Genomic DNA, 24,308 nt, shown 5'->3' with positions numbered 1-24,308 from the left:
CTTTCACGACACACAAATCGCACACACACAAATGTTTAATTTACGACCAAAATTAGAGCATAATACATCAGCTTAAACGACAGTTTGAGAACAAAAAAAATGTACTCCAATGTTTGGATTGACTGAACTGAATAACCTAGCGTTACGATTCTTTAGAATGAATTGGTGGACCATTGATGAGAAATTGTTGGAACACAATAAATTGTAGACACTCCCACTCCCAGATTTGCACAACGAGACACGTTTTCTCTCGAGGTTGGCCTGGGCTGAAACAACACAGGGTTGAACCGCCTACTGACTTGATAGATTGGGTACCTAGACCAACCAGCCTTTTGAAACGCGAAGGTGGAGGTTTAATCGACAACTACTGCCAACAATCAAACTTCACATGCAACTTTTTTGACCGCCCTCTGTGAGGTATCGTCGTCTTGTCCAACCACTTTGCACTTCTGTTTTTCGACGCCCACCGCGCCCACCTCTTTTTTGGTTCTCTCCAGTCGCTGGGCTAATCAGAGTGCATCTTTACTCCGCCATTTTGTAGGGGTATAAGAAAACTCGGCCAGACTGCACACTCGCTGCTCTGACCTGTAGTTCTGTATTGTGCAATGGACGGGTAAGTAATAAAGATTAGATTACTGTGCTTTTCATTCGAATTTATTACAAACTAAAATCGAACACGTGATAAAAGTGTTTATGTTGTATATACTTTGAAAAACTTTCACCTGAGCTTGCTAACGTAGCCGTTCATTAACTGTTCAATGCAGCTAGCAACTAGCTAATTTAGCTAGCATACATTTTCTTTCGTTGCGATAGAAACTTCCTTATTCCAGGCTACAACAAACACGGCGATGCTGGGCAGGCTGGCTAACTTTTGGGGGGGGGGCTAGCCTAGCGAGATTGCTAGCTTTTTGTGCTTAGCTAACACTTAGCTCAGCTCATGCTAAGTTACTTGACTAGCAAACTGATCAGTGTAATTTAGTGAGCAGTATGGGCAAACAAAGTTTTTTTTTTTTTTTTTTTAAAGATGGCCAACATTAGCAACATTAAACTAGTTGGCCAATACTCTTCTCTTCAATTGCGATGCCAGCCACCTGTAGGATTTTTAAAGTTTCCAGAAAACAGCCTAACAACGTTGTTTCGTTAACTTTCTTGGACTATAAACGTATGATTCGGGTGTAAACTGGCGCTTGCCATAGTATCTTCAACTGCGTTCCCGTTTCTTGCACAGTGTTGGGTGGCAGAACCCTGAACGCATCACTGGTTTCCTGTTTTATGCGACTAACTTAGCTAAGCAACAACTCGACCAAGGGGGCAATGTGCACAGTAATATAGTAAGTTAACGTAGCTAGCTAGCTAATATTCGTATCATACGCGTAATATATTTAACAATGATCGTCTTTAACAAACAGCAAGCCACTTAACAGGCATTATATAGCCTAGCTAGACTAACCAACTTTAGGCGACACAGACTTGACTGGTCGTTGCCAGCTAGCTTACAAGCTTTGGAAGGCGTTGGACTAATCTAGTTGAAATCGAATTCACCAACCTTGTTCAGTTTGATTTGATTACATCAAACTGATGAGGCTGACTGTCACGCAACTTGTTCGACCAGTTGCGCTAGATTTCAGGCTATCAAAATTGACGGGTTGTTTAGTAGCTAGCTACTTCTTTTGATGCACCAGGCTAAATTCACGAAAACGTTATCGTATCCAGTATCCAGTGACGTTATGTAAACCGACTTGTTTAATTTGCAGAATGAATCTGTAGACATCAACGTATCGTCGAATTGATTAACAATGTAACCGTATGGATCGATAGATTTAGGAAGACGACCTGCTAACAGAAATGTATTTTTCAAAATAACAGACATTTCAAACCTTTCGATGAAGAGGAAAGATTTTTGCAGGTCGCCATGTTAACGTTCTGCCCTGGATTGTGGCGGGTGTGCCTAGTGTCACATTACATTTGTTTTAAGATATGTTGGCTAACACCCATAACCATGGTATTTAATTTGTCTTCCAAGCTGAACAGAAATACTGTTAAAAAAATAATAAAGCTTTAAAGGAATGTTTGCCTCAAGAGACTCAGACACCCGTTGGTATTCCAATGCTGGCTTAAGCATAGGGTATGTTTGGGTGTTTAGATCAACATGTATGCTGACATTACCTTAGTTAAAGTTTAAACCTTGGCGTTTGTATAACAGTAAAGTTACTGTGGTTGGTAAAATGCATTGTGGTGTAACTTCCTCCCTCTTTCCACAGCCGTCTAGAGACTGATTTGTATCCTATGGGATCTAGTTACGCTACGGAAATAGAGTAAGTTCAACTATTTTTCACCTGTGCATGCTGTCCTTTGGAATGGAACCATTTTCCACTCTGCTTGTGGAAGTAATTTTTTTTAACCTCGTTTTTCAGCCGCCTTCCTGTGTTAATTGTCTTGGAATGTGCAGAATTGTTGATGTGGTCTCTGCCGGCGCTTAGCGCCTCAATAGTTACTGATAAAGTTTGAGCCGTTTCCTGCATTCCTGAATGTGAATGCGGAAAGTTAAAAATTACAAAAAACCCTGAAGGTTTGTTATGTGCACTGTGATTGAGTTTTACCGGGTAATATTGTTGCCAGCATCTATAAACTGTAGAGAGTGTGTGTGTGTGTGTGTGTGTGTGTGTGTGTCTCCGTCCATTACTTTTGCACCCATCTTTGAATTTAAAAGGTGCTAACCTTTTAGCCTAACCTTGCAACTCAAGTTTTATGAATTCAACACATCTGGCTCCTAACTGTGGGAGGGTCTTGTTGTTGTAATTCATTATTCATGAAGGGATTTAATCAACAAAACAATGAATGCTTGTTACTGCATTAAATTGCGAAATGACAATTCAATGCAGAACTGGAGACATAAAGCTGAGTCCAGTAGCACTGCATACATTAGATTTATTGGCCCAGTGAATATTCAAATTGTTCACAATATTCATCCCTCCCTTTAGCATGCTTTCATGGATATGATTCAAGCCATAATACCTTTTTCTATCTTCCATTTCCACCACATGGAAAAAGGTGGCCTAATTTAGTGAAGCTTGCTTGCTGATGGGCAGAAAATGTGCTTTAAAACCCAACCACTTTTGATGGTATGGTGATGTGCCAAATATGAGTACTATAAACCAGCTTTGTACAATAGTGGGACTATGGACAGATGAGTTTAAACCCTCCAGGTTAATTAATTTGGGATAATTACCCAGGTATGGCCTAATTTTTGCCCCATTATTTGCAAGCTTGAATGGCTGGGACATAATCTAACTTCTGCAGTTAGCCTAACATCCACAGCACATACCAGTGTCCTATGGTTTTTCTTTTTGGCTGGGCTAAGAGAGTGAAATAATATTGGTATATTAAATTGCTTCTATGGAAGTAGAGGATGAATTGTGTGTACATTTTAATCTTTGCAGTTTTCCTTATTGTAATGTTCACAGACCTAGATTTTCTATTTCCGGATGTGCATGCCTCTCTAGTATGTTTTAGTTGACCTAAGCTATTTTTGGGTTTGCTTATGATAAAGTGTTTGTAAAGAGCTTAGGTAAATGAAAGTAGCTAATCTAGGGTTTGGCCAAGTGATTAAATCATTGCTATCAAATAAATGCGTCACTGGTGTCTAAGCCATGCCTGTTGAGTCAAAGGGTATAAACTTGTTTACAGGGATTTAGCCGTTACTGTGATGGCCTTTGTGTTCTCTTCTGAACAATGTTGAACTTGGCCAATGAGGAGAACTGAGGAATGGTATTCTAATACAGATGTAATCTTGTCTTTATTGTTTTGTTTCAATGCTTCACATAAGTCTGTTAGACATTTTGCATTGCTTTTTGCCTAATGGAAACCACAATTTGTGCTGTCTGACTTCTGGGTCGTTTTGTTTGTGCGGTGGACTTTCTGTCGGCCTGAATAACCAAGTATATTTGTCCTACGTTTCTCAAAATGACCTATTGCTTTTGAACTCTGTCTGTTGCGAGGTTCATAATGGTAATGTGCATTAGTAGTAATTGTGGGCTAGCACTCCCTGTGAATACTTGCTTGCTTTGATATTTTCCCGCTAGGTGTATCAACGCAGAAGTTTGTGTTATGGATTGAGTGTTTGAGGAGGCTGTGATGGATAATCTCCCCTCTGTCTGTGTGTGAGGGGGGTTGTGAAACATGGATAGGATACTTGCTTTAGGCTGTGTGTGAATGAGCACTCTACTGCTCTGTATCCTTCTCGGGGCCCATGTGAAACAGGATGTGAACGGGAGTTTAATGTGAGCCGGTGTCAACAGGGCAGTGCGCAGAAATTCTGCTCATATTTCAGGAACAGAGTAGCCCTGTGGGAAGTGGAACCCGTTGGTCGTTTGGCCGACTTTATCCAAGGTGTGCTGGTGCAAATGCAGGGTTTTTTTTCTTGGCCAGGAGATGCAAGATTAAATTCTTGGATGTACTAAAAACTGGTTTGGTGCTGTCATTTCCAGTAGTAAGACTTAGTACCGTTAGTACTTTGTAGTGAATATTAAATACATTTGTACTAGTGCTGACTAGTGCATTTGTACTAGTGGCTTATGGTTATGTTGGTTTAATAGTGAGTAGTCTTTCCCTGTAATTGGCTTCCGCAACACATTGCTGAAGTACATTGCTATTATAGCTGGTTGTAATAGCAGATTTATAGTTGCATCCAGATGTCGGTCTTGGTCTCTAGTGCTTGTTCTAGTCCCTAGTTTGTCCTTATTCTGAAGCGTACTATACAAAGAAGTCTTTGCAGAAGAGACTAGTTTGTCCACTTTGTTAGACACTCCCTGCATGAAAGGATACACATTTCCTGACTGTCTCCTGTTTTCATTAAATGCTGCTTTTACAAATTATTGGCTAGATTTTTTACTGAGCTCCATTGTACATGTCTTTTTAAATATCTGACAAAAAGGAAGCAACAAACTTTTTGAAAGCACAGCTTTTCCATTTGCGTACAGGACTAAGCTTATTTTGGACTGATGCCTGGGTTTCATCTTCCTCCAATTGTGTGTGTGTGTGTGTGTGTGTGTGTGTGTGTGTGTGTGTGTGTGTGTGTGTGTGTGTGTGTGTGTGTGTGTGTGTGTGTGTGTGTGTGTGTGTGTGTGTGTGTGTGTGTGTGTGTGTGTGTGTGATTTCATAGCCACCTTTTAATCTTGTTTCCCTGAAGGACTAGACTCATTCTTATCTGCTGAACTGTGTGGCATACCTGCTTCGAAACTTCTGTTGTCATCCTTTTTTTCCATTGCTTTGCCGTTTCTCCGTTTTAATGCTCTGTGTGCTACAGGTAACTTCAAATTTGGATCTTGCAAAACTGTTGCCTTTTCTCATAGTCCCCAACCTTCTCTCAACCCCTGGATGTATCTGTGACCTCCATTAACTATTTAACCTCCAGTATCTTTTACAAATTAAATTCTCATCTTTACTGCTAGCTATCTAACATTCCTTTCTCCTTCTCTTCACAGCAGTGTCCACGATATTACAGTTGGTACAAAGGTAGGCACCTCTTCCTCTCATATTTCCTGCCTCTCCCCATATTTGCTGAATGGAATTACTGTGAGTCCTTCATATCAGATTTTTTCGTAAACGAGGGTACTGCGTGATCATTTAAACAGTGCCCCATGTAGACCAGGTGTACGTTACCGAGTGGAGTAACCCGAGCTCTGGGGTTGAACTTCCCATACCTGTTTTTCTTTTTTTTTAAGCAGGTGTTGGGTGGCAAACCCAGTACTTTTGTTTCATCGCTGCTGTTTAAAGGCCTTGGGTAATTGTATAATATTCAGTTCAAGGAAGAACCCATATGAATGGGTCCAGTGACAGGATTCGTCCAGTTTTAAAGGATGTCCTCTAGACTCGTGAGGAAGCTGTATTCCATTAGGAAACCTCATTGCCTGTGTGTTTCCGGAAATTAGGTTTTTCAGAAACGCAGACTGGCTAAAAGAGAAACGGTTTGGTAAGACACAGAGAATGCAGTTGTGCACGCACTGCTTTTTAGCATGCCGTAATTGAGTCCAGGTTGACGGAACGAAAAGCTTGTGGGATATTGAGAAGGCGCAACCCGGCACAGAATTAAATTAAATTAAAGGAATGCAAGAGTTGAGCTTTGACTGCATAAAATGATGACTCTTCAGCTTGGTTTGACTGAAGTTCCTAACATCCCAAGAAGATTGTAGTCTTCCCCACAACCCCCCCCCCCCCCACCACCCCTTGACTAAACTGTTTTCATCTGGAGTGGTCTGAACATGGCTGTTTCCGTGGAAACGGTAATTGCTGGCTCGCTGGGCACTGTGCCTGGAATGCCGTTGGTACATTCCAATCTCCCCGGCTCCCAGATTCCGCCAAACTCTCCCGACCCTCTCCGCGTTTTTTCGGGCGCTCCCGCTTTGTCACAGGATGCTGTCGACAGGCCCGTACACGTTGTGCTTGCGCTGTTACATTCTTCATTCCTGTCGGGGAAATGAATAACCTTACCCTGCCCCCGCCGCAACTGCGCCTTTTCCCAGACAATGCGCGGGGAGTGTACTGTTGCGCTCCGGTCCGAGGAGGCCGAACTCGGTTCTGGCTTTAAGCGTACGTACGTACATGTGTACGTACGTATGTACGAACGAACGAGAGGCCCGTCCTGCTCCTGATTTATTTGAGGGAATGCGCAGGTTATTCGGGGAGCGGCGCGTTTCTGTCATAGTAATTGGTTTTTTAAAACCTCCGTTCTGGCGCAGTCCTCCCGGCCTTCAAAGGCACTCCGCTCCGCTTGCGCGCCGCAGTGGCCTGTGAGAGATAATCGCACGCGGAATGCCGCCCGCCGGCCTGACCTAGGTGCGGAACAAAGGGCGATTGTTGCAGACGGTGTTTGTGAGACGATATCTCGGTGATGAGAGTAATGCGAGAACGCATTTTTTTAAAGGCTCACTATGACAGTGTCCTTTGTCTTATCTGCACAGGAAGGGGAGCTGCCCTTTTTTTTTTTTTTTTTTTTTTTTTTTTTCCAACCCGTATTTGTCTTGTTTCCTCTGGCCCTGCGGCGTCCCGTTACTAACTCTACTGAAGGATGGCTTCACTTTAGGAGAATTCCCCCCCCCCCCCGTTCTGAAGTTTCCTAACCGCCGACCGTGGCAATTTTGTCTAAAAACTAAAATGAAAACCTCCTCTCGCCCTGAAGAATTCCAGCTCTTTTAGGGTAATTTAGTAAGCTATAGTTAAAGTAGCAATCTTGCTTTTCACTGTTAAAAGAACATGGCAGGATTTGTAAGATTGTACGCATGCACCAGCCATCAATTCTTGTGTTACCATTTGAATATGAAAACTTGAAATGAAAGCTGGGGGTAGTTAAATTTACAGGCTGCAGTATAGTGGTAATAAGGCCATTCTCATTTTGAATGGTTTGTATTTTTGTCAGTTTTCCCACAGGGGAGATAGCTTGCACTGTCAAGCCTTTTGTGACCTGAACCCATTCTCCATAGTCAGATTACTGGTATCATGTGCCCATCAGCAGTGCTCCAGGCTGTTTTGGGGCGTGTCGAGTGTGACGTAGGGCGGTGTCCGGCCCCCCGCCCTGTGAAAGGCCGGGGGGCGGGGAAGGGCTCGGAGCGCAAACGGCCGATTGTTTACCTTAGCACCCAAGATGGCTTCCCTCAAAAGCATTCCCCCAAGGACGGGAGATTCCGCTAACGCGATGAAGGGATGAATGGGGTCCATTCATCGTATGCAAATATGATGGGCCCCCTTCTATCAACACACATGTTCCTCTCCTGCATGTGTCAGTTTCAGGATCCTCTTCAGAGGGGGTGATCTGCAGAGGCTCGGCACGGGCCTGTGGAGGGGGTGAAACGGGCCCTGAGATGACTGGACCTGGGCTAGCCTGGCCATGATGAGCACCCCCTCTGACGTGGGTTTGGGATGGGGGGGCATTAGGGGGCTGGGCGGTTCCTTTTGTGTAGCAGCCACAGAGCGTATAGAGTTCAGTGGTTAGCCACGTCACCGAGAACTCTTAACCGTTTGGAGAATAGTTTATTTTTCAGAATGTTTTCAAAAATTCCAAGCCAGTGTTCTAGAACTCCCATTGCGTTCAGTTGCCAGTAGCGATTGTGTCATCATTAGAATGTCCAGTTCAGAACATTCTAATGGCATATTTGTTAGCTTGCATCTTTAAAGGGTTAAGTCTGTTCAACGCCGTTGCGGGGGGAGTTCCCTGAAATTAACTACCCTGAGCAAAATGGGAAAAACAACAACCTCTAAACAAACCCTTTGTTTCTCCCTGCTGTATTATTCATGTGATTGCGGGCTGGTCCCTTTTTTATCTCCTGGGTTAGGCAGGTTGCGCCCGAACGGCTTTACACGGGCAGGTGAGATCACTGCGTGATACACAACTGCTGTCTTTCTGCCGTAGAATGTTGGGTGGGGTTTAAAATGACCCTGGGAAGCCTTAGGGTAGGGTTTCCATGGTGAGAGTGACATTCAGTGCTTCCATGGCAACGGCTCCCGTTTCTCAAACGCATTGTTAAGTGGCCGTTTCGGCCCTTTTCTTTCCCTGCCTGCCTCACCTTTAAATCTTCCCCCTCCGTTTTCTCCCCCCCCCCCCCCCCCCCCTCCTGCTTCTGCAGGTTGCCGTTTTCATAGTCCCGTTTCATATTTCCACCGGCCTTATTTAGCGATGATGCGGACGCAGATAACGGTGTTGTTTTTCCGCGTACAACGCTGATCTTTCTGCCCTCTTCGCACGCACAAAAGCGGTCATTGAAGGGCCCCGGCTCCCCCCCCCCCTGCGCGCTCACGCTCCTGTGAAGTGCTCTGTGAATACAGTGGTGCGAGCCGCCTCTCTCCGGGGCTCCAGACGGAGGACGGTCTGGCGGAGAGGCTGTGGCCCTCCTCCAGGCGAGGACCGTCTGTGTGGGGATATTATGGCGCGGACACAAAGCGGGGTCTGTGCGCCCCGGCTCTGCCCCGGCCTCCCGCCCGGCTGCAGCACGAAGCCTCAGGGGCTCCGGACGCAGGAACGCGCCGCGCCGCGACTGAACTCGCTAAATGTTTTCTTTCTCTCTCTTTCTCTCTCTCTCTCGCGTCCACATGTGTTTTTGATTGGGTTACCACACTGCTGGTATTTTAAAATGTGAGTTGTGGTGGTGTGTGTGTGTTTGTGTGTGTGTGTGTGTGTCGGGGGGGAGGAGTTGTGTAGGAGTGCGTGCTTGTCCTTAGGGGGGTGAAGGGGTCTTGGAGAGAAGAATGACCGTTTCTGATGAGTGGTATGTGCTGAAAATACATAGGTATATATTACATTACATTACATTACATTATTGGCATTTGGCAGACGCTCTTATCCAGCGAAGTACAGTTGACTAGACTAAGCTCCTCCCCTGGAGCAATGCAGGGTTAAGGGCCTTGCTCAAGGGCCCAATGGCTGTGCGGATCTTATTGTGGCTACACTGGGATTCGAACCACCAACCTTGCCTGTCCCAGTCATTTACCTTAACCACTACGCTACAGGCCGCCTGCATATATGAGAAATTCTGGGTATAGAGAAGGGGGTGAGATGGGTAAGGGGGGGGGGTGCGGCTGGAAAGGGAATCTGTGTGGAAATATCTGAAACGGATACTTAAAAATAGATAAATTAATGAAATAAAACTACATTTTAAAGTTGCGAGGAAGTGTCTTGTGGAGGGCTCTCTAGGCTCAGCTAACACGGTGCTCAGCTGCTCCCAGCCAATCACGACCGACCAGTCTGCCGGGCTCCTTGGAACCTGACCAATGGGATGCGTCTCTTCAGGGTTCGTCTGCTCTGGGATCTTGGGACGCTGGTCGGGGATTGCCAGACCGGTTTACAGATGTTCAACGCCCGTTTTATTGCGGGCGGGGCTGTCTAACACAGTCCGTTATTGTCTGCACTTGAAGCTGCTGCCTGAGGCGAGAGAAGTGAGAGAAGAGCCGTGAAGAACACTCTTACCTAGACCTCCCAACAATCCCAATTGCGTGAAGGGAGCATTTCAAAATTATTTATAGCATAAAATGGGGGGGGATCTTTAGGCTAATGTTGCGTTTCCATGTAGGTTTCTGTAGCGTGTTCTGAGGTGGCATACGATAGCTTACTTTTCTCACACTGGCTGGTGGTCTTCCACTGCAGTTGAATCTGGGTTGCAAACTGACTCCCAGTCAGAAGTCACATCGTGTCAGAGGTCATGGGGTGAGGGTCCTCGAGCATTCCAAACTAATGTAATTACTGAAGTGCCAGTATTGCGTCTGGCATAGTATTTAAGGCATTTAACCTGATTTATTTGAATTGTGTGATGAAGTACGAGCTAGGATAAGGGTATTGAACGCCTGAATATAGATGCGGTGTAATGACATGAGGCGTAGCGACGGTTTCTTTTTGCTGCCGTTGGCTCGGTTTGTGGAAGGCCAAATCTGGAAATGCGTTTGGAGTGTGATGTCAATGCGGTCTAATGGAATCGCCATGTCCAGTTATTGAGAGAGGCCAAGGCGTTGGTGTTGTCTTTTTGCTTTTTGTGTGCATTTTATTATTTCGCAATCTTACCGTTTCCTGAATTTTGATTCGGGCCTCGCTGTACACAGTCCATAACTGTATGTTAACGTATCTAGTCTGGGTGCATCTGTTCGAAATCTACGGGTAGTTCTGCAAACCAAATGCAGTGGTGTCATTTTTGTGGCTTTTAGTTTTTTATCGAGGAGGGGAGTTTACGATGTATGCCAACGATTAGGCCTTGGTTAACTTCCCTTATTCCAGGAACGGCACTGAAAAGCATGAGATTGTGGTCCTTTTTTAAATGGCTGGGTAGTGAACTGGCTTGTGTGGGTTTCGTTTTAAATTTTTTTTTCCTTTTCATTATTTTCTATTTGCTGTTCGTGTTCCTGGCCCTCTGGTCTCGCTTGCATTGTGATGACGGGAGTCTTCTAAGTTTGGAAACCGTTTGCACGACAATCCAAGCGCAAATTGCGACATGGGACCTTGCAGAACAATGAATCGCCTGAAAACAGGAAGCCCAGAGCTTTAAGATTCTTAAGATAAGCAGGCGGTGGGGGGTGGGGGGGTGGGGGTATTTTACGGAGCAGATTGCAGTTTTCCAGAAAATGTCGCCGCTCTTTAAGTTACGGATTTGTGAGGGTTTCGGGTTTTTTAAAATGTTTTTTTTTTTACTCGATGCGGTTATCCTGCTAGCTCTGTGATCCTGAAACCTGGTCTAGTGCAGGGGGTGTGTGTGAGGGAGGTTGTGGAATTGGACTCTTCCCTCCCACTCATTCCTGCTGCTTGACGACCCGGGAATTAATGACTCCTTTTTGAGGCTTGTGTTCCTCCCCTGGAGCCGTGCCGATCCGTGGGGCGCTACACGACCCCCTCCCTGCAGTGGAGGTGCGGGGGAGGTGATCTGAGCTCTTCCTGCTGGGGAGGTGATCTGCGCTGTCCCTCACTACTTTTTATTTTATTGAAGTCCTGACACGGCTTCAGGAATTGGGGCGTTTTTGTGAACGCTGCTTCTTCTCGATGTTGTCGTAGGCTTTTTAAAAGGTCACATTGTGGGGGAAAATCACATTTCCCTTCCCTTGGGTTATAAAGGAGTTGAGGGGGTTATAAAAATACATTATCAAAACGCAGTCGTCGTCCCCCCCACCCTATAAATTCAAAGCAAATATGCATTTAAACTGGCTGTTTTGACTTCGGTGAAGCTGTGACCTCACAACTTGTTTGCTTCAGCCCCGCCCACCCTGTAGCCGGAACGGATCCCAGCGTTCGGCGCAGTCTGCGTTCGGCTTTTAAGCCGGCCAATCAGAACGTGATATCAGTGAGCCTTAAAACACTAAAACAGCCTGTTCATGAAGAATGGACATGTAAAACTGGGTAGAGTTTTTAATGGCGGACGGTTGGGAACACTTCAAAGCGATGGCCTAGGGCCCCCCCCCCCCCCCCCCCCCCCTCTACAGCACATCAATGAAAAGTCCCCGCTGACAGTCCTACGGGTACCCGCAGGATGCCTGTCGTGTCGCGGGGTGCCCCCTCTGTACGGGTTGTTGTGGAATGGCGTGGAGATGAGCCCTGTGGGATTGCCTACTTTCCCAGCATCCCGAGCAGTGGGCACTGCCCCTGTGTAGACGGGTCTGCTTTAGGCTCTGGCCCGTGGTCTTGGGACGAGAACATGTGTTCCCGTTTGTATTCGGCTCGATTTTAAGTTGCCCCGTGACGACCGCAAACAATTTTTTAGGTACGATACGAGGTTCAAAGGGGAAGGTTTGTGCTAAACCGCTTTTTGCCTGATCTGCAGTGAATGTCCAGTGTGATTGCAGTGCTTTTGTTTTAATTGTTTTTTAACAGTGCTGTTTGTTGGCACATTAGGGGTTTGTCACTGGTTTGCCTTCAGGTTATGAGCTTAATGTGCACGGCATGTGGAATGTTTCTGAAAGGCCTGTAAAAGCTGCAGTTTTTTGTAATACTGTGTAAATTTGATGTTTTTCTGTCTATTGCAGAGAGGATCTGACGAGCTTTTTTCCTCTTGTGTCTCTAACGGACCCTATATCATGAGCGCTTCTGGACCAGGTGAGCCTTGCTTTATGAAGGTCCATATTGTGGGAAATTGTATTATATATGAAAAAAAAAACCGACTGGCATGCACAGTCGCCAAATCCACACAATCCGTATGAAGAAAATGTGCTTTTAAACGGGCCTTTTGGACTTCCGTGTGGTTGTGACATCACAACGATACGCTAATTTGCCCCACCGTTGTAGCCAGAACAAACCAAAGGGAAGTCAAGTGCGGGCCGCAGTGTCTGCAGGGATTTGCTTCGACCCTGCGCTACACCACCTGATTTCACTCACTATTGGAGCTGCTTGGTTCAGATAAGCTAATTGGTGAAATCAGGTGGTGTAGCGTACTGTAAGAGAAAATACCTGCAGATACTGAGGCCCACAGTACAAGGGGTTGAATAGCGCTGGTGTACAATATGGGACTGCTAACAAGACAGAGTTGTCATAAGCGTCTTGTTTTTGTTTCTCTCGTCCTGCAGCGAATGGAAACGACACCAAGAAGTTCAAAGGTGAAATCCGGAGCCCGGGAATCCCGTCCCGCGTCATACACGTGCGCAAGCTTCCCAACGACATCAACGAGGCCGAGGTCATCTCCCTGGGCCTGCCCTTCGGCAAGGTCACCAACCTGCTGATGCTGAAGGGGAAGAACCAGGTACTGCGCCGGGCCCTACCGCCGCCTGCCAGAGATGGTTCTTACTGCGTTTTAAAAAAAGCTGTTCAGTGTACCGCAACGGCTATATTGCCCGGCCCTGCCTTTTCGTGTGGTTCTGGTCTCGGTTTCCGGTCTTGACCGGGGGGGAACCTGACGGTGTCTCTCGTTTCAGGCCTTCCTGGAGATGAACACGGAGGAGGCCGCGCAGACCATGGTCAGCTACTACGCCTCCTTCACCCCCGTCATCCGGAACCACCCCATCTTCATGCAGTACTCCAATCACAAGGAGCTGAAGACCGACAACTCGCCCAACCAGGTGGTGAGTTGGAGACGCGCGAGTCTTGCCGGCCGTTTCAGGTGGATTGACGTCTTCGTGCGAAGCGTCGGCGTTTCCCGAGGGATTTGTGTGTTTGGCGGTTGTGTGTACGTAGGTGGGTACGGCTTTCTGATTTCTTTTCGAAGTGAACTTTGGCCGTGTATTGTGCGCCCGTGTCGCATAAAACCTCCCCCCCCATCCTCCCACGCAGTGGAGCGTCGAACAATGAGCCCCGTTTTGCTGACGCTGTTCCCGTTTCCTGTCTTTTGTAGAGTTCCGAGTCTCTGCGAGGCCCCAGGTTTGATTACCTTGTGGAGCTGTGCACCATTTTACTCCAGGCAGTCGTGCCCCCCACCCCCCTACCTGTGAATAGCTTCTTGGGAAACGGCATGCCATCAGAGCTGTTAGTTCCAGCTGTGCCTCACCCCCGCGGCCTCTTAGCTGATAACCGCAGTGAAACTCGCTCCCTGGCCGCTCCTCCTTAGTGTAAATATTATTTAAACCAGTGATAACACGCCGCATTCCTAGATGTTTGTGTTTGCGCTTTGCACGAATATCTACCACCCCGAAGGCTGAGTTTGGTTTGGAAACCCCGTGTGGAATCCTGCAAGTACGGGTCTAATTCTTAAAAGATTGAAGTCTTTTTTTTGCTGCCGCTTTACCCGCCCTGCCGTTTTAATTGTATTTATTTATGGTCCATGTCGATGCCGGGCTGTAGTAATCTGGCAGGTCGATTTGTATTGAGCATGAGTCAGTGCCAGCTTGGCTTTTTCCGTAAAGAATTTGTGGCTTTCAGAGTTTGTTAAACCTACTTTGGTGTTCCTGGCATTTGAAAGGGAGCGATGGAAAATGTGCTCATGCCATAGACTAGAGGAATTATGGATCAAATGCCTGTTACATCACCCGGGGGGCGAGTGAAAAGCGTTCTGAGTCTGTGGAAATCGGGTTTACCGACGCCCCCGTGTTGTACGGTTTGGAGCCTGAGACTGCGCAGTGGGGGCAGCTGACTGTGGCTCCTCTGAGCGTGACTTCGCAGTGACGTGATCTCTCCCTGGTTCTCCCGCAAAGTATTACTGTACCGGCCTAATGATAGGGGGGACGCATGGGGAGACATTATCTGAGGGGGAAAAAAAAACACCCAATTACAACCGACTGTTCTTGTGGGGGTGGGGGATATCTGCTGTCGTCGTACGAAAATAGACTTCGCCCCGTTGACCCTTGCATTGAAAACGGGTCTGAATGACCCATACTGGAGCCAACCACAGTGGCGCTACTAAGCAGTCTCGCGGACGGGCAGGAACTAGCAGGAACTAGCAGGAACGAGCAGGAAATGAGCTTGAGAAAATAATGGCGGTGGTTTTGGCGGCCCGGCTCACTCTCTGTCTCCCCCCAGAGGGCTCAGGCGGCCCTGCAGGCGGTGAACGCGGTCCAGACGGGCGGGATGGCGGGCGGGATGACCATGGCCGCCGTGGCCGACCCCGGCAGCATGGGCGGACACAGTCCGGTCCTGCGCATCATCGTGGAGAACCTGTTCTACCCCGTCACCCTGGACGTGCTGCACCAGGTACCCGCCCGCTGTCCCTAATGCTGTCCCCACTGCATTTACAGCAAACTTTACAATGCCTGGAATTAACCTCACACACACACTCACACACACACACTCACACACACACACTCACACACACACACTCACACACACACGCACACACACACACCCACACTCACACACACACACACACACTCACACACACACACCCACCCACACACACACACACACTCACACACACACGCACACACACGCTCACATACACACACACACACACACACACACACACACACACACACACACACACACACACACTCACACTCACACACACACTCACTCACTCACTCACTCACACACTCTCTCACACACACACACACACTCACACTCACACACACACACACACACACACTCACACTCACACACACACACACACACACACACACACACACACACACACACACACACACACACTCACACTCACACTCACACTCACACTCACACTCACACTCACACTCACACTCTCACTCTCACTCTCACTCTCACTCTCACTCTCACTCACACCTATGGTGAGTTACCTGCTGCATTTACAACTTGCTTTTATCCAACACTCTTTACAATGAATGCCTCATTCACCACACACACACACACACACACACACACACACACACACACACACACGCTCCACCGGCGAGCTACACCAGGTACCTACGTACTGTACCTGATACTGTACCCCCTGCATTTACAGCAGGCTTTTATCCAATTTTTATTTACCATTTTTGAAAATGGTAGACTTATTCAGGCCAACCGCTTACCCCATGTATAATTGCTTCCGCAGATCTTTTCTAAGTTTGGCACAGTTTTGAAGATTATCACGTTCAGAAAGAATAACCAGTTCCAAGCCCTGCTGCAGTATTCTGATGGCTTGACGGCGCAGCATGCTAAACTGGTAAGTGGCGCCCTCTGCCTGCCATGAGACGGTACTGCACGAATCATTTGACTTGCCCTATTTAACTTGTGTGTGAAACAAACAAGTTGTTCGGCTAGTTTTTCATTCCACCTATGATGTTGTTATAATTATATTATTTTTACTGTGAAGGATTGGGAATTTGTTGTACAGGTAGCCGTTGAACTTGTACTTCCGTTTAGGGTCTCAGCGCACTTATCCCTGGTTATGGGTATACACTTTGCACTTGTTGTATGTCGCTCTGGATAAGAGCGTCTGCCAAATGACATTAATGTAATGTAATTGGGGAATTTTCTCCACATTGATGGATCTCTCCCTCTCTCTCCCCCTCTCTCTCCCCCTCTCTCTCTCTCCCTCTCCCTCTCTCTCTCTCCCTCTCCCTCTCTCTCCCTCTCTCTCCCTCTCTCTCCCTCTCTCCCCCTCTCTCTCCCTCTCTCTCCCTCTCTCTCCCTCTCTCTCCCTCTCTCTCCCTCTCTCTCCCTCTCTCTCCCTCTCTCTCTCCAGTCTCTGGACGGGCAGAACATCTACAACGCCTGCTGCACCCTGCACATCAACTTCTCCAAGCTCACCAGCCTGAACGTGAAGTACAACAACGACAAGAGCCGGGACTACACGCGGCCGGACCTGCCCACGGGCGACAGCCAGCCCACCCTGGACCACCACGCCATGGCTGCCGCCTTCGGTGAGACGCTGCACTCCTGTAGGTGGAGGGCCGCTCTGCGTGCTGCTTTTTGTTCTTACCTGTTACCTGATTTTTTAAAAATTTCCTCTGAATTACCCTGGTTCTAGCCTGTACTTGAGCGCAGTGAAATCATTAGGATACACTTGCACTCTGAAGGGTGGGCGGGACTTACTATTACAGACAGTAGGGTGGGCGGGACTTACTATTACAAACTGTAGGTTGGGCAGGACTTACTATTACAGACAGTAGGGTGGGCGGGACTTACTGTTATAGACATTAGGGTTCATGTCAGATAAATGGTTGGCATTTAAGATATGTTTAAGTCAATTGAATAATTAAGACCGGAAGTTGGAACAAAAATCCTGAACCTTGTTGTGTGCCCCTGTATTCGGCCCTCGCTGGCCCCCCTGTGTGACTGTGCCGTTCTGTGGCTCTTCTCCTCTGCAGGGGCCCCTGGGCTGATCTCTGCCAACCCGTACGCCGGAGCGCACGGCTTCCCTCCCGCCTTCGCCATTCAGCAGGCAGGTCAGTGACCCGAGTTTAACCGCCTTCCCTCTCTAGCGCCTCACGGACCAGACTGCCCACTCACCGTGCACGCACGCTCGCTCCCGATTAGCACGCTAAAGATTCTCCATAAGGGGGGAACCGTTAGCACTCATTGCCATCCCATCAATGACAAGTGTGTCCCTAGTTTTCAACGACTCGCAAATGCTAAGAAAATGTGCTTCGGGTCACAGAACTGGGAGGGGGGGGGACGGTTTTGAGTTTAAACCGCTGAAAGGGATGGAATAGTGCCGGTGATTTCACTGCGTTTTGAATAACCCGACTCTTCCGTTTGTTTTCCCCCTTTTGTCGGACGTGTGCCCTCAGGGCTGTCTATCCCTGGGATGCCGGGGGCCCTGGCCTCCCTGGCCCTCCCCAGCGCTGCGGCTGCTGCAGCCGCCGGCCGGCTGGGCTTCTCTGGCCTCACCGGGGGCCACTGCGTTATGCTCGTCAGTAACCTGAACCCTGAGGTTAGCACCGCCGCCCTGTGAGCTCACACACACACTCACACACACACACACACGCACTGAGGCCTGGCTCGCCCCCTGCTGAATACACTACATTTAAAACCAATATTAATGTGAATGTGTAGGCCCCGCTCCTGTTTTTAAAGTTGGCTAGGTTAAGGCTAGGCTAACCTCGGCTAGGCTAAGCTGTCATAGGCTAACCTCGGCTAAGCTGTGTGAGGCTAACCTCGGCTAGGCTAAGCTGTGTGAGGCTAACCTCGGCTAGGCTAAGCTGTGATAGGCTAACCTCGGCTAGGCTACGCTAAGCTAAGCTAGGCGAATGTCAGTTGTTGAAGCCGCCTGCACTACCAGTACACTGAAGGCAGGTGTATTTTTTTTTTTTCCCTAGTTTCTATATATAAATTCCCCACTACAGCCTCCCCAGAATATTCTGTACGCTGAAGGGTTATCACTGCCTCTTCCCATTTCCCCTATTGCTGCTCCTCTTAAGAATTCAGTTTTGTTCAGCTGAGCTTTTGTGGCATCTCGATTTTTATGTTTGTTTTGTTTCCCCCCCCCCCCCCCCTTTGAGTATTCCCCCCTCATTCCCTGTCCTGCTCCATCTTAAACATCGTACCATTCCTTTTCCAATTTCTCCCGGCATGGTGTCACTGAGCAATAGCCATACTTTTCCCACAGAAAACCTGTATTGTTGCAGGGAGTAAATTAGAAAGTCTTAATTGATCATTCCAGTCGACTGTTATTCAGCGGCCATCTTGACTTAAAGGTTCCGGCCCCATTTTGTATACACGTTTCATTGTAGACCTTGAGTTTTATTGTCTTTTTATACGTAGCCAGAATTGCTTGTTTTGGCCCCACGGTATTTCTATCATCAGCCCCAGAGACTCCAGTGATTGCTGTTTGATAAATGTAAACCAAACAAGCCAGTCTGCAATGGTGGAAATAGATTGTGCAGTAACTTGCAGTCATTACTAAAATTAATGTACGCACATATCCGGTCTTGGTCATTTAGAGCCTTTAGAGTCTTTAGTTTGAGTTTTAAACTATTTGTTTTTAATATTGCCCATTTGCTCCCTATAAAATTCCGTAAGCTTACTTGTATAAATGGTTATGTTACTGCGTTTGTCAGTGGGTGTGCACTGTACCACAATCTCCCAGCAGTTCAGAACTACTTCTAAAGCTCCGTAAAATGTTCTCCAGCAAATTGGATTCAACAGTCTTTTTTAAATATTGACATTTCTTCCTAATTGTTGATTATGATTTTAATTGAACGTTAATTGTTCCATTCTAATTCAGCAGCCACAGTAAAATTAAGGGAAATATTGTCTGCTCTTTTTCTGTGTGCCATGTTTAAACATTCATTTTGGTGTTCCTCTAGGTTCATTACCATTTTATTGATTAAAGCGTTTATGAGCCAGCTCTGCAGGATGGGACACCACATTTCTTTGTGTATACTGACCTTGTTTTTTACCTCCTTTTTCCTTGTTTCTCTCCCTCCCCATTCCCCCTCTCCCCTCTTTTTTTGTTTCAATACCCTGACCCTGGATCCTCTTTTTGCCAACTGATTGCACGCCCCATTTATTCCCCTGCCATCTGCCTCCTGTGTGCAATTACACACACACACACACACACACGCATTCACACACGCATTCTCCTACACTCACACCAATATACACACACTCACACTTGTATTCTCTCACACCAACACACACACACTTGCATTCTCTCGCACATACTCCCACCAATACACACACACACACACACTCACACACGCATTCACACACGCATTCTCCTACACTCACACCAATATACACACACTCACACTTGTATTCTCTCACACCAACACACACACACACACACACTTGCATTCTCTCGCACATACTCCCACCAACACACACACACACACACACACACACACACACACACACACACACTTGCATTCTCTCGCACATACTCCCACCAATACACACACACACACACACACACCACACTCACATACTTTCTCTCTCACACACACACACACACACACACACACACACACACACACAATATTAATTGTACCACATCAATGCCCCCCTCCCCCCTCCCTCCCCCTCCCTCCATCTTCTACTTCCAAAAAAAAAAAAAAAAAAAATATTAACCATCTTCATGATTGAACCACCGTTTTATGCCGTTCCCCGTGGATCTGCCTCGCTGTGGATGATCTGTTCAACCTCCATTCTCCTGCCTCCGATCTTTCCCTGTCCCTTCCTACCTCGCTGCCTTCCTCTGCTGTCCTATAAAGAGAGTTACACCCCAATGCCTCTTTATTCTTTTCGGTATGTTATCATTAGCATATTTTTTATTACTTGTTTGTTCAGTTATAATTTTTTTTTTTTTTTTGCTCTGGTTTAATTTGTTTTATTAATTTCTTATTTTTTTTTTTTAAACCAATTGATTTTTAAAGTGATGAGTGCTTCTGCTTTTTGGGATTTTGTTTTGCCTGTTTGAAGGAATGGCAAAAAGCTGCAGCATTTTCTGGGTTTATTTCTAATCCCTTGTGAAATGTTCCTTCCATTGGGTCTGGCGTGGAACAATGAATAAATGTGATTCTGCTCCAGCAAATTGCATTTAGTCAGGAAGAAACTACCACTAATTTGCTTTGGTGCAGTTATACAAGTGAAAAATATAACTGGGACTGTAGTGTATATATAATTAGTCCATCTATAGTGCAAGGCTCAAACTGAATCTTTTAAAAGCCTCTGAAAGCTCTGTCCCTTCTCTTCAGTGTATTGTTCTAATTTGCCATTCTGGAGATGCTGTATCTTTTTGCCTCTTTGCATTGTTTGATTTTTTGAGATTATTTCCATAATTTTAAATGGCTTGGACTGTCCTCCATTTTTACAAATTTGCATGTTTAATGGGTTTGCATGCTTTTTAATATAATACGGAGTTGCTTTTTGTTTATGGTCAAGGCTTCCATTTTGTGTATAAAGTACAATAGACTGAATCGTTTCTTCTGATTCTTCTCTTGTACATTGCTCTTACCCATGGCTGTCCTCTCACAACCTTGATTAGTCTCCTTGTCCCCCCCCCTGCCCTTATAGTTTAGGCTGGCACAATTCTGTCTGAAAGGGAATGTGCTTCTTTGCTAGTTTACAAAAAGCCGTTGTTCCTGGACAAAGGGCTGGAGTTACTTTATCTTTTTCTTGCCTTCCCTTTCATCACGCCTTTTTTTTTTTTTTTTTGCAGTGTCACATTTCTGCAATCCAGATTTAACGAGCTCGAAAAAACAAGTTATTTTAAATTTTCCACACTCGTCAAACTTTCTGTTGGGAGTTTTTCATTTTGGATTGAATTTGTGGTTACGGTTTAATGTCACGGGTAATTGTTGCATACAAGTGAAATTAATGTCTGATACAATCTTAGCAACCCGTTAGCCTAGCTTGTGTACAGAGGTACCAGAAATGGCTTTCACAAGTGCCATCCTTGAATTCATTCGGTGCATGGGGACCCAGTTAGTGGTCTATCGAGTGTTACAGAATCATTACAAATGGAGTGACTTGATTGTGAACAAAAGTTACTGTATATAGCAGCTTCCCCCCGTGTTTATAATTGAAGCCTTGTAGCATTGTTTTTTTTTTGCCCTGCCCAGATGGCTCTGCTAGTGGCAGGGGCTGAAACAGAAAGTGTTTCTCATGGTTTCCCCTCTTCCCTGTCCTCCCCTGCACTCTGTAAAGGTGTATACGGTGATGTCATGAGAGTAAAAATCCTCTTCAACAAGAAGGAGAATGCCCTGGTGCAGATGGCAGATGCCACACAGGCCCAGCTGGGTAAGTATTGTGAGAAATGTGGGTGTGGATATTGGGAACCAAATGATAAAAACGGTTAATTAGCCCTACTCAGTGCGCAGCAATGCACACAAACCTGTCTTGAGTCACGGTAATTTTAAATATTTGTTTATCTGCAGCTTTATTTTCCACCACAGTTTAATCTGGAAAACGCCCCCTCTGAGTTAAAAGGTTTTTATAGTACAGGGAGAGAGCATAAAATGCTATTTCCCTAACATTTTAATCCTCTAAAATGCCCTTTAGCAGGAATTTGCATGACTTTTTTATTTTTATTTTTATTAATGTAGAAGTTTAAAGTCTGTTAATTGTGAATCTGTATTAAGTGCATGTGTCATTATAGCCTGTTCACTTGCGCTTGGCTCAAACTGTCAGGCTAGAAAGCGGGTTATTTTTATTTATAAACCACATTTTAAAAATGGCAATAGTTGCTTTAAAGTGCAGTACAAAATGTTTGCATTTGAAATGTATACATATGCAAACATTTAATAGAACGGACTAAGAAACGTAACCGGATTAAAAACGCTACGCATTTGAAAATGCTAGGGCAAAGTGGTCATAATGTTCAGGCTGGCTTTATTGCTCGGTCCCGAGAGGCCTGATGACACTCTGGACCTTTTCAACCAATCAAAATGGCTGCTCTACTCATTTTGTGTCCCCATTATAAAACTAAATTCTCAACTTTATCCATTTTCTCAACCGAAGCCGAAACCTCTTTGGTTTGGGTGTAGCCACTTCACATTAGGCTTGGCACTGAAAAGGTTGAGGATGGATTAATAATACTTTGTCGGCGCCTCCCCCAGCCATGAGCCACCTGAACGGGCAGAAGTTGCACGGGAAGGCGGTGCGCGTCACCCTGTCCAAGCACACCAACGTGCAGCTTCCCCGGGAAGGCCAGGAAGACCAGGGCCTGACCAAGGACTTCAGCAACTCTCCCCTTCACCGCTTCAAGAAGCCCGGCTCCAAGAACTACCAGAACATCTTCCCACCGTCAGCCACTCTGCACCTCTCCAACATCCCGTGCGTTTGAGCCACCACGCGATCCATGTTTCTTTTCAATGTCCTTCTGTCTAATCGAGGGGTGGGGGGAATTCATAATGATTTTTTTTTACACGCTTGTTCTTTCAGACCATCCGTGGTTGAAGATGACCTGAAGACGCTGTTTGGAAGCTCTGATTCTTTGGTCAAGGCGTTCAAGTTCTTCCAGTAAGTACATTTTCAAAATTTGTTCCATGTAAATTCCTGTTCCAATGTGGAACTGCAGTCGGTCTCGTATTGAATGCGAGGAGATTCATAATCGGCGTCCATTTTGTCTCCGCTCAGGAAAGATCGCAAGATGGCGCTGATCCAGATGGGCTCGGTAGAGGAGGCGATCCAGTCGCTGATTGAATTCCACAATCACGACCTCGGCGAGAACCACCATCTGAGGGTGTCCTTCTCTAAATCTACCATTTAAGCAGAGCGGATGGGCGGACGGACGGGCGGCCGGCCGCGATTGGCTGTCACTTTAGACTTCAACGCTGAACTCGTTCAGAGGGACTTTGTTCACAAGACTCACTTCCATCATTCCTTTATTAAATATTTGTCTATATGTAGATCTATATGAAACGCCAATTTGAACCACGCAGAAGAAAATGATATAGGTTTTTAATTGGCCTTTTTAAGAGTTAATTTTAGTGATTTTCCCCCCCTTTCTGTTTTGAGCTGATATAAGAGATCCCATGTTTGCGCACGGGTGATCCTCAAGTACAAATAGTTTACCCCTCTGGTCTCCAGGATTCCTGTGCTGGGGGCAGTCAGGTTGCACAATCATTCAGCCTTTTGCATTTGTTTGTTGTTCTCTCCTGTCAGGGACTTGTACCACTAGGTCTTGGTGTTTCCATTGAGTTCTGAATGTCAGTTCTGCCTCTACAGTGCCCTGTGCCTTACTCGATACTATTCCTACTGCTCATTTCTCCAATAAGTAAATGCACTGGCATTTTTATAATTAATAATCCCCTTCAGTTATGACTCCCGGTCGATTTAAGACGTCTTCACAAATATCCTGTTTACAGCTTATTTCTGTTAATATTGCGTGTTTGGAGATATGATGGGGTTTAAACGTCTTGCTAGCGGTTCATGCAGCTAGGGGCAATTTTGAGTAGTCCAACTTTCAATTGGTGTTATATGAAATGATAGAAAAGTAGTGTTTTTGGGTCAACTTGCAAAGAAAAGTTTGATTATTTGTTTTAGTTTGGACCATTCACTGTCCCAGTTGCATTATTTAGCTTTCAAAAAAGAAAGACTCCTTGAATAGTGGGGTTTATATTCCTATAAATCTTATTTACTGTATCTATATTTAGATTAGATCATTTTCATTCCATTATATTTTTAAATTTATGCAATCGTTTTTTTTTTGTACAAATCCAATATTGTATGGAGTATATTTGTATCATTCTTATACTGTAGTTCATAGTTGGTAGGTCTCTTTGGGTCAGTGGCTACCTTTTTTTTTACCACTGTGCCTTTGCTGAAGTCTATATTGCTCTGAGACTTTACTTGCCTGTGTTGGTTACTGTGTCTTACTCTCTTTTGTGTTATGCATCTAGTCTTAAGTTCCTCTGCAATTCCCATCCAATTTGCATTGCCTGCATCATTTTCTGATTTTTCTGAAGCTCAAAACCAAAACGAAGGCCCTTTGCAAGCTCTATAACGAGTGGATAAGTTTCCGCTTGCCTTATAAGTGACTCAACCATTATTATTATTATTATTATTATTATTATTATTA

General features: G+C 45.9%; 1 protein-coding gene across 3 annotated transcripts; it reads left to right on the top strand.

The window, feature by feature from the left end:
- The first annotated feature begins 490 nt into the window (after positions 1-490).
- ptbp1b (polypyrimidine tract binding protein 1b) lies at positions 491-23,945 on the top strand. Of its 3 annotated transcripts, none has more exons than XM_061237914.1 (16): positions 491-613; positions 2,262-2,315; positions 5,484-5,514; positions 12,487-12,556; positions 13,024-13,196; positions 13,369-13,515; positions 14,906-15,076; positions 15,894-16,004; positions 16,527-16,704; positions 17,152-17,229; positions 17,575-17,717; positions 19,999-20,032; positions 21,434-21,526; positions 22,345-22,561; positions 22,670-22,747; positions 22,865-23,945. In XM_061237914.1, the coding sequence occupies exons 1-16, from the start codon at positions 606-608 to the stop codon at positions 22,995-22,997; spliced, it is 1,719 nt and encodes a 572-aa protein (XP_061093898.1). In that variant the 5' UTR covers positions 491-605; the 3' UTR covers positions 22,998-23,945. The 3 variants fall into 3 exon arrangements, with proteins under 3 accessions (XP_061093898.1, XP_061093897.1, XP_061093900.1); XM_061237913.1 differs by having other exon boundaries at positions 16,527-16,722; XM_061237916.1 differs by lacking the exon at positions 5,484-5,514 and having other exon boundaries at positions 516-613; positions 16,527-16,722.
- Positions 23,946-24,308: the final 363 nt, after the last annotated feature.

The sequence above is a fragment of the Conger conger genome, chromosome 4 (genome assembly GCF_963514075.1).
Source record: "Conger conger chromosome 4, fConCon1.1, whole genome shotgun sequence".
NCBI lineage: Eukaryota > Metazoa > Chordata > Actinopteri > Anguilliformes > Congridae > Conger > Conger conger.
The sequence above is the reverse complement of the archived record's forward strand: the minus strand, read 5'-3'. Positions and strand labels throughout refer to the sequence as shown.

Coding starts and splice junctions, on each gene's coding strand:
- ptbp1b (XM_061237913.1), top strand. Junction 2,316..5,483: donor AGTTACGCTACGGAAATAGA/GTAAGTTCAACT, acceptor TTCTCTTCACAG/CAGTGTCCACGATATTACAG. Junction 21,527..22,344: donor TGCCACACAGGCCCAGCTGG/GTAAGTATTGTG, acceptor CGCCTCCCCCAG/CCATGAGCCACCTGAACGGG.